This window comes from Pteropus alecto, unplaced genomic scaffold (assembly GCF_000325575.1).
Source record: "Pteropus alecto unplaced genomic scaffold, ASM32557v1 scaffold45, whole genome shotgun sequence".
NCBI classification, from domain to species: domain Eukaryota; kingdom Metazoa; phylum Chordata; class Mammalia; order Chiroptera; family Pteropodidae; genus Pteropus; species Pteropus alecto.
This window is the reverse complement of record NW_006442491.1, coordinates 13,916,647-13,927,133: the sequence shown is the minus strand read 5'-3', so window position 1 is coordinate 13,927,133 and position 10,487 is coordinate 13,916,647. Positions and strand designations below refer to the sequence as shown.

Sequence of the window (10,487 nt, the reverse complement as noted above, 5' to 3'; positions counted from 1 at the left end):
GCGGTGGCCTCGGCTCCCCGGGCCGCGCCAGAGCTGAGGACCGGCGCGGAGAGCGCCGGGGAGCCGGGAACCGAGACTGAACACCGCGATGCCGATCACCTCTTGCCGGAGCTCGGGGCCCTGGGTCGTGCCGGCCGAGGTGTGATCGGACCCCAGGCTGGCCACAAAGGGTCCAGCAGCTTGGCCCGGAGGCTAGGAGAGCGAGGGGAGAGCGGGGCCACCCGCCTCGGCGGCCCGGGACTCGGCTCGACTCGACTCGCCGGAGAATGCGCCCGAGGACGACGGAGCGCCGGAGCCGCGGTGGTTTCAACTGGCTAGCGCTAATGGGGGTGCGCCGGAGTAAAGCAGAGTGATGCGGGGGGGCAACTCGCCCGGCACCGAGATCGCCGCTGCGCCCTTCCCCGGACCCGGCGTCGCCCAGGATGACTGCCCCGAGCCATGGGCCGCGGCGGAACTAGCGCGGAGCGCCCGACCCTCGCCCCCCGAGTCCCGGAGCCGGTCCCGCGCGGGGCCACGCGTCCCGCAGGCGCTGGTTCCTAAGGACAACGACAGCACCAGCTTTTCCTTTCTCCTTTCCCTTCCCTGCCCCGCACTCCTCCCCCTGCTCACTGTTGTTGTGTGTCAGCACTTGGCTGGAGACTTCTTGAACTTGCAGGGAGAATAATTTGCGCTCCCCACTAAGTGCCGGTGTCTGCCCCAGCAGACCCAGCCTTGCCGCCTCCGAACCCCGCCGGACCTCCACTCCTACGCCGGGCGCGACCCCGAGACGCCGTTCCTTGCGTGAGGAGAGGGATTGCCCAGCCGGCACCGGGGAGTAGAAGGAGGCAAAGGAAAGGAACTCGGTCCCTGCGCCAGGTCCTTCGGCCAGAGCGTTTTCCATGTGGAGGCTCTTTCAATGGACGTGTCCCCGCGTGCTTCTTAGACGGTCTGCGGTCTCCTAAAGGTAGAGGATGTGGGCCCGGGGCTGGGACTGGGGAAGTGGGCGCGAGGCCGCGGCAGCTGAGCACCCTCCGGGGCCCCGCCAGGGCAGACGTAAACAGAACCCCTTCCAAGTCCACGTGCAGTCGAGCCCCTGCTGGGATGCCCCCATCCTACCGCCCCCAGCGACCGTCAGCCTCGCCCTCCTGGCTCGCACTCTTCCGCCCCTCCTCCCGTCCCTCTTTTCGGTATTTTATTAGGGCTGTTAACACTTAGATGATTTAAAAAAAAAAAATGTTAAATCCTTTCGAGAGGGTGACCCCTGTATTTCACCCGTTAGCTGCCAGCCTGTACGCCTTGCCATGGTGATTCCTTCTTCCTTCTCCAAGTTTTTCCAGGAGACCTGCTGTCTCTACTCAGAGCCACGTCCTTCTTATTTGGGAAAATACTAAAAGTTAGGGTTCTCTTTGTTTCCAGGAATTTGAGGGGCAGTACTTTAGTGCCACCTTGTACTGACACGTGAATTAATTTATATTAGCCATTTATGTAATCCCAGGAAGATACATCAAAGATAACTGCTTAGTTGGGAGGGGGGAGGGGTGATCTAGTATTGGAGTGGTCTGTCCTGACACCTCTGAGGTTAGAGGCGTGGGCCACAAGTTGCAAGTGGCTTCAGAAGTTGTGGCCTTGAGTTTACTGGGTCTGGAAGTTATAGACTATGTGTGTGCGTATCAGGAAGTTCTATACAGTACTTCTAAGGAAGTCACATGCACCATTCGTGCGTATTTATATGCAAGCGAGCGCCGTGTAGTGTATGTTTGGGTTTGTTTAGGGGACGATGGGGTGTCAGACACAGCAGTGGTTTTCCCAGGTTCCCTGCACTAGCTGTCAGCGTGAGTGTTACAGAAAAAAAAAGGTGACAGTCATTGAAGCTGCTGCTGCTGCTGCTGCCGCTGCCGCTGCTGTTGGTGGTGGTGTGTGTGTGAGTGAGAGAGGGCGCAAATCATGTCAGATGAATTGAAAGTGGGATGGGAGGGAGAAATCTTTCTGGCTCAGGAACTAGGGCCCTCCCATTCTCCCAAACGTTAGAGCTTCAGTCGCTCTTAAGTATCCCTCAAGTGTTGCAAGCCAGGTGGGCACCCTGGAGGAGGAGGCAGGCGGACCGCGCGGGAGCTGGGACTGCGGGGGCGGAAGGGGGGGGAAGGCTGGGCGGGGAAGTCGGTGACTCACGTCGGCCCTGTCCGCAGGTCGACCATGGTGGCCGGGACCCGCTGTCTTCTAGCGTTGCTGCTTCCCCAGGTCCTCCTGGGCGGCGCGGCCGGCCTCATTCCTGAGTTGGGCCGGAGAAAGTTCGCGGCGTCAACTGGCCGCTCCTCGTCCCAGCCCTCGGATGACATCCTGAGCGAGTTCGAGTTGCGGTTGCTCAGCATGTTCGGCTTGAAGCAGAGACCCACCCCCAGCAGGGACGCCGTGGTGCCCCCCTACATGCTAGACCTGTACCGCCGGCACTCAGGCCAGCCGGGTGTGCCCGCCCCGGACCACCGGCTGGAGAGAGCAGCCAGCCTCGCCAACACGGTGCGCAGCTTCCACCACGAAGGTGAGGCGTGGAACTGGGGAGTGGGGGCGGGGACGGGGGCGGGGAGTCATCCCGCAAAGCGCCCGTGGGTGCTCAGACTGCTGGCATCCTTGAAGGGCAGCTTGGTCTGGGCGCGGAAGCCTTTTCCAGTCTTGCCTCTGCTAAGAACTGTTCCGAACCTGGCTTTAACGCACGGCCTCGGGGGGGTGGGGGGGAGCAGGGATTCCCCATTGGTAAATCCGCACCCTTTTCCTGGCTTGCAGCCAGAAGAGCAACTCCTCCTCCAGGAATTGGAGAGAAATCAAGTGATGGGAAGATGAGGGCAAAAGGCATGCCCCTAGTCAGCTAAATGTGCAAGAATTCCATAGAGGAAGAAAAGGAGCGGGGCAGATTGGGATCTCTTTAGGTTTGTTTGGAAGCCCTCACTCTATAAATCTGCTTCTCCTGGTTAAGCCAGTGTTTCAGGGTAGACAGAGCCAAGGGCAGAATTTTCAGAGATTGTATTGAAAAAATCAAAGCCCAGGGCCCCAGAGTCTCTAATTTACAGTTGATCTGGGCCTGGTTTGGAAATTTTCGAATCACTATCTAATCCCAGAGGGAGATCAATTCCACAATCAATCTTATTGTTTTCACAATGACTTTCTTGTCCTGTGCTTAAATCTGAGATGAACTCCGGAGTAGAGACAAGGGAGGCCTCAGATAAAAGCTTTTGCAGCAGCTGCCTGTTTCCTTTCATATGAATTGAAATGTGGATTTTTTTTTTCCTTTATGATACTGGATGTGGTTTTTCTAAGGTAGGATATTCTGCTTTTTTCATGTGAAAAGCATTTAGTGGATTTGAAATGTCTTAGAGCAGCTATTGAGAGCTGCTGTAACCAGGTTCTTAGAGCAATGAGTCAAAAATATTCCACTTCAATTCTTTTTCTACACTTTTAAATGCCCCTTTAGTTTAATACATTCTAAATAGAGCAAGAGTTCCTTCAAGTTGTACAGAAGGGTACAAAGTTGCATGTCACAAGGCAGCCACTTATAGGATATTGGGGAGTTGGGAGTGAAGTTCCCTTTTTCTTGCTTTGTCCTGCTGAGGTGGTGAATTTCAAGTGGAATCTACAGTCCGATGCAGAAATGTGTTCATCATGTCCTGGGGATGATTATAGAGCCAGCTTTTAATTTTCAGTTGATGCTGATTAGAATCATTTTTCTGGGTAGAAAAGTAACAAGCATGGCTCATTTAGCCGCCTCTCCTGAAAATTTACCATGGAAACTATTCTTTGCTTTTAAGGCCAGGAAGGTACTATGTATCTCTTATAACTTAAAAGAAAGATCAGTTAAATCATTTGACACCTAAAACATTCAGTTGCATGAGGATTCCATCAGTTTCTTCCTCTAGAAGTGGCTTGATCAAAATTAAGCGGGCTGCAAATTACTTGAGCGTTATTTTAACTTAAATAGCATGTTTGAGTTTATGTCGGAATTTATATCTTTAAAAGTGTAAATGTTATGTGTAAAATAGTACGGAATTTACCAACTTGCTTAAAATCAACTTTGAATAACTTCAAATCAGAATGCAAATAGATGATAGAGAAAAGCTACGTAACTTTTGCCCCAAATTTCAACAAATCCATTTCTTTTCTTGTTACTAGTATATCATCGGATCACTATTTGAAGACCATTTCATTTTTGTGTAACCCAGGATTTGGTTTTTATAAACATCCTTGTGCCATGTATGACACTAAAAATCTTTTATTAAACCATTTGATTGAGGCTTCTGGCTTAAGAGCAGAATTTGGTTCATACAGCATTAATGGGCATTTATCTGGTACAGAACCGAAGGACCTGATTTCATGAATTACCTGTTGGTATTATTTGTGGGTGGGGTCTGGATGATTTGGTGAAATTATAAGATGCGATATCATGATGGAGTTCTTTTCAACCACTGTGTAAAGGTAATGGGACCACATGGTAGACAATCAGAGAAAAGTATCAGTTGTTATTTTTTCTCTTAAACTTTGTCTTCTCCTTTCTGCAAATCGCTTTTATTTGAGAAAGCCCAAGTGCTAAAACAATTTTCTTTTTCAAAGTCATTAAGAAGTGCTTCGGCCATACAGACCTTTCAAAACTGCCACTAAGGATAGAAAAAATCCTTCTCTAATTGGAAAGAATGTTTTGTGCTCTGTTGTAGTGAAAACATGTTGAAATTGGTTGACTTCATTGGCTGTGGAAAAAGTTTTTGCATTTTCCTGTTAGATTGGCATATAGAAGAAGAACCATTTGCTTGCTCTCCAGACTCTGTAAGACATTGTCTTCTTTTCTCACGAAATAACTGAATTATTTGCCTCTACGACAGAAGTTTTGAAATAGAGATTAACCCTGTTCCTACAAATGTAATCATTGTGAAAATATCCATACAGCAGGAAAGTTCAAGAAGCAACCATTACCCTGTGAAGCACTTGTATCCCAAATTCCCAGTGCAGCCAAAGGATTTGGACGCTATGCACTGCCGAAACCAGTACTTCCCTGGGGTGCTTCCTTAGTGTCTCCAGGTGTTTCAGTGTGATCACAAAAGGCCCCACTAAGTAGAATAGACATTCTGTTTGGAAGTGCTCATAGAGATTGAGGCTTTGATGTCCAGCGACAGGTCTTGTATTAATGCTTTCTGTTCCACCTTTTATTTAGTGGTTCCTCTGTGTTCTCTCTGGATCCCTTCTCCTTGAGCTATTTTGCCTTTTTTTAAGACTTGCCATTTGTATATTTCACTAAGTAGTCAGAAGGCAATAAGAAGGCACTCAGTCATTCCATGGATGTTGGAGCTGAGGGGGGAAGGGCGGGGGCAGGGGCCAAATCAGGGTTAGTGATTATGAGCATTGTGACCATGCTTTTCCTTTAGCTGCCATCTCCTTTGGTGTCTTTCTATGAAAACTGATTCCTTTTACCATGGCGTATTTTATCCTTTTTCTCCTGGATATATCAATTCCATAACCATTATTTTATATTCTAGAAAGTATTGTTTATTATTCATAGCCACTTTCATTTTCTCTCAGTAGTTTTTAACCTTACCGATTTGCTAGAACATCCCCAGGTTTCTGTTGCTGTTATCTTAATGGACATTTTTGGTCCAGAGAGTGTTGCAAGATTCTCAGAATATAATGATAACTCACGTTTTTGCTAAAACTCATCATACTGTAGGACAAAAAGGTAGCCACAAAACATCAGTGGTTGCACACAAGATCTTCATGTCGCAGTGGGCCCTGACACTTTTTACTCTCCTGTTCATTTAGTTCTGTCTGCTTTCTCCACCATACTTGGGTAGTATATTTCTATCCCTTTAGTTGGGAAAGAACTCACCCGATGGTTGTCTTGTATTATAAGTGTGCCATTATGGTTCTGAATTTTGCTTGCGTTTTTGACTCCTCCCTTATGTTATAGAGTGCCGTCTAGTGGCCAGAATCTTGGGGACTGCAGTAGACAAAAGTTCATAGCTCTGCTCTTCTTCACTTACTGGTTCTGTGAACTTAGGAAAGTCACATAGCCTCTCTGAGCTCCAACTATTTTATTCACAAAATGGAGATAATAACAGTTCCTCTCTAATTGATTTGTTGCGATAATTCATATAAAGCTCTTAGTGCCAGACCTGGCACAAAGAAGCATTCAGCACACTTGCCAATTATTATCACTATGACTTCTTTCTTTTATATCATATTATCTATCCCCTTGTCTAGGGAAAAGGAAGCCAGAGTGGACCTAGGCTGGCTGAGAGAATTCAGCCTCATCTTTTGGATTATTTCGATGCGGATGAATAATTGGTAGAGTGTAGATGGCTCTTCACTTTTGGAGGAGAGGTTGGATGTGTTTATTGCCTCGTTTTCTTTACTTGCCCCTATTTTTGCAGCCATAGCTCCATTTATTTGGTTAAGAACTTTTTAATAAATGCCAAGAATATTTACTTGGTTAAGAAATGGGTTCAGGAACTTAGGTCTGAGATAGGCTGGAATCCTCAAACCCCTTGGTAAGTTCAAATTATTCAACAAGCGTTCTTTACAGAGAATTAACAACTGTATAAACCTCAAAAACAGCCTAAGTTACCTACTTGGGTAAATGCTCTATATTACAGACTCCTCAGGTTTGCTGTGATAATTTGCAGAAGCTTTTTTCCTTTACTTTATTTCACATAGGGTTTGATTTTTCAACCCTCAAGAAGAAATTCATGCTGCTCTCTTGCAGATCAAAGGAAAGGTTGATAGGTGCCCAAACCTTGGGCAGTTACTTTCCTGATTTTGGGGGTTTCAGTAAACTTCTCACTAACTTCTCTGTGGCCTAAGCCTGAAGTCAAGGGTGTTACGGGGACCTTTATATTAAGGAAGGAGAGGGCTCCTTCAAGGAATAGGTTGAACGAGATGAAGCTGGAAAGTCAGAGAAAGGTCTTCATGTTATTTGATATTATTTAATAGTGCTTTTTTTTTTTTTTACTTTGCTAATGTTGCCAAGTGATTATCCTTTTTGCCACTTAACTCCAGTGAGATTTTGAAGTGCATGAAATTGCTGTTTTTATAGGTCAAATCTGGTCAGATGGTGGAAATTTTATAGGGTCGAATCTTATATATTTTTCTGTGTCTTTTATACCCATCTTCTTTTCTTCATTTATCTCTCATGATTGCCTTGAAGATTGTCTCTTCATCATTATTCTCTGGCTATGTGTGTGTCTATGCGTCTGTATATTTATAACTTATTTTAATTTATGGATTTGGACTCAGGGTTTTTTTGTTGCAGTGATTTCTCTGGATACCTTCATTAATACAGCTGGTCAGGAAATGCCCTGGATAATTTGCCTTCCCTTTCCGCTCTTTAAAAGAAGAGCGTGTTCTTAGGTGTGCCAGCATTCAGAGAAGTCAGTAGCTCAGGCCCAGGTCTGGCTTTGGGTCATTGTGTCTGGGGGACATGGCTGATTTTTACCTCACTTCTTTTTCCTTTGGTGCTGTTGGCTTCTCTGCTGAAAGCATGCCTTCGGTGGAACATCAGAGGGCTGCTCCTGAATTGCAAGGAGGAGAGAGGAAAGAAGGAGCTAAATACAGTCCTTGATGCTTGTTGGAAGCCACGGAGGAGAGCCCTGGTTCCATTGGTGGGAGGGTTATTTTAAAAATAGAGGTTGGCCTGAAGTACTGTTTGCTTACAGTGAGGTTTAGAATGTGAATGGCTCCTGAAAGGTATCCCCAACATGTATGGATTAGCTGGGGGTTCACTTCTTGGCCTGATAGTCTCCATGTCCAAGTAGGTGAGCTTGAGAAGATCTTTTTATAATGAGTCCCCAGCTGCCCACTTATGGCCCCCACTCTTACTCTCTGGCCATCACTAGCGGTTCTGCTACTCATTTTCATGTTATCAACAAAAAAGGCACTTTAAAATGTGCTCCTAGCAATTTATGCTTGAATGTAAAAACTGTCCTTTAAAACCTTTACTCCCCAAGGGTGGTCCAGGAGCTCTCAGCATCACCTCATCTGGGAGCCTGGTAAAAATGCAGAATCTCAGGCACCACCTGAATCAGAATCTGCATTTGAAAACCAAAGTTGTCCTAGTTGTTTGGTGTGAAGGTTAAAGTTTAAGATGCCTCACCCTAAAGCATTATTCCATAATTTGTTATAAACTGCCCCTACTGAACTCAGTGCTTCCACTTAGTTTGCAGTGATGACTTGCTTCTATGAAGGTTTATACAGGTAGAACCTTCAAATGAGTCATCTGAAGTGGTTCTTCTTTGCTAAGGTGTCTAGATCTGCGAACAACTTATAGTTGTTTGGTTCCGGAGAAATACAACCATAAAATTAATGAAAATATGGCATTCTCTTATAATGATGATATGGAACCACGGCCAAATAGATTTTGTTAGCATTTTGGTTGGATCTTGAATGAAGCAGATACATTTTTTTGATAGTGAAATGACAGGATATCGTAAAGCCAGAAGAAAATAAACCCAACTATCTCAAATTCTAGTGCTGTGCACTGTCAATTTAATAATAGTGTGTACCTTTGATGACTTTCAGACTACAACATTCAAGGTGCTGTGCTGTTTTTTATTGTTTACTTGGAAAACAGTACTCGTTAAAATTGAAATTCAGGAATCTTAAATCAGGAACAGCTTCTATGCATAGTCCACTTAAATGACTATTTTGAAATAATGATAATAGTTATAGAATGATTATTTTGTAATAGGATGAGATTATCTTTTATGTTATGAATATCATAATGGCATTTTTTGTAGATTTCTATCAATTTTTTTTTTTTTGGTTTTGTGTCTATCCTGTATCCTGTTCTTGGGTAGGTGATTATTTTTAATATGATTTATTACTTTTTTTGAAAAGATTAAGGAATTGCAAACAAAGAGTAATTTTTTTCCCAAAAGCATCTAAAATGAGATTTTGATTTTCGAGGTCATGAGGTGAGAGAACAGACAACACTTGGGAAGTTATTTCTCTTGAAATTGTCTGGCCTTAATTACCACAGTGTCCCAGTACCACCCTTACGTTTCCAAAGAAGCAGATTCCTGTACATGCCTTTGTCTCTGGATTTTTGAGTAAAATAGTAGGGTGTGCTTTGTAAAATGTCATCGTTGATGTTGAGTTTCAGAGTCTTTAATTAGGAAACTAAAATCCGTATATCGAGATTTGTAAATCATCTAAATTGCAGAGCAATGTTTTAGAATACTGCTTAAGGGATTGACATTAAAGCCTTTTTCTTTTTACGAAATGCAATAATTTCCTCAAATCCTCACTCATTAGACCTTTACTAACTATAGTGCTGACTTTTTTTTTTTTTTTTTTTTTTGCCCTAAAGTCTGTGAATTCCAAAGAAATGCTTCACAATTTCCTCCATTATTATAGCCACCTGGAAGCAGTATTCATGTATTGGGTTAAAAACATAACAATAAATGATGAAATTTTATTTTATGGCATGCATAAATGTGTAGAAAAAAGGAGACTTTTTAATCTAAAGGGGAAATTTTTATTTTCTGGTTGCAAACTTTTACATGGGTTAAATCAAACCCTGAAATGAGGTTTACAAATTCTTATATATAATCAGATTGTCATTACTTATCTTACCCAAGTATTTTTCTTCTTTTTTTTCCTCACCTTTTTATATCAAATTAGAATCTTTGGAAGAACTGCCAGAAATGAGTGGAAAAACAACCCGGCGATTCTTCTTTAATTTAACTTCTATCCCCACCGAGGAGTTTATCACCTCAGCAGAACTTCAGGTTTTTCGGGAACAGATGCAGGAAAATTTGGAAAACAATAGCAGTTTCCATCATCGAATTAATATTTATGAAATTGTAAAACCTGCAGCAGCCAACTCGAAGTTCCCCGTGACCAGACTTTTGGACACCAGGTTGGTGAATCAGAATGCAAGCAGGTGGGAGAGTTTCGATGTCACCCCTGCTGTGATGAGGTGGACCGCACAGGGCCTCGCCAACCACGGATTTGTGGTGGAAGTGGCCCACTTAGAGGAGAACCACGGTGTCTCCAAGAGACACGTTAGGATTAGCAGGTCTTTGCACCAAGACGAGCACAGCTGGTCACAGATAAGGCCACTGCTAGTAACTTTTGGCCATGATGGGAAAGGACATCCTCTGCACAAGAGAGAAAAGCGTCAAGCGAAACATAAACAGCGCAAACGCCTTAAGTCCAGCTGTAAGAGGCACCCTTTGTACGTGGACTTCAGTGATGTGGGATGGAATGACTGGATCGTAGCCCCGCCAGGGTATCATGCCTTTTACTGCCATGGGGAATGCCCTTTCCCTCTGGCTGACCACCTGAACTCCACTAATCACGCCATTGTTCAGACGTTGGTCAACTCAGTTAACGCTAAGATTCCTAAGGCATGCTGTGTCCCAACGGAACTGAGTGCTATCTCCATGCTGTACCTTGATGAAAATGAAAAGGTTGTATTAAAGAATTATCAGGACATGGTTGTGGAGGGTTGTGGGTGTCGTTAGCACAACAACAAC

At 44.7% G+C, this 10,487-nt stretch overlaps 1 protein-coding gene across 1 annotated transcript; it reads left to right on the top strand.

Moving 5' to 3' along the window:
* Positions 1-6: 6 nt before the first annotated feature.
* On the top strand, positions 7-10,481 carry BMP2 (bone morphogenetic protein 2). The gene is made up of 3 exons (XM_006921604.2): positions 7-943; positions 2,166-2,515; positions 9,631-10,481. The coding sequence occupies exons 2-3, from the start codon at positions 2,173-2,175 to the stop codon at positions 10,473-10,475; spliced, it is 1,188 nt and encodes a 395-aa protein (XP_006921666.1). The 5' UTR covers positions 7-943; positions 2,166-2,172; the 3' UTR covers positions 10,476-10,481.
* Positions 10,482-10,487: the final 6 nt, after the last annotated feature.

Coding starts and splice junctions, on each gene's coding strand:
- BMP2 (XM_006921604.2), top strand. CDS start 2,173: ATGGTGGCCGGGACCCGCTGTCTTCTAGCGTTGCTGCTTCCCCAGGTC. Junction 2,516..9,630: donor GCGCAGCTTCCACCACGAAG/GTGAGGCGTGGA, acceptor ATATCAAATTAG/AATCTTTGGAAGAACTGCCA.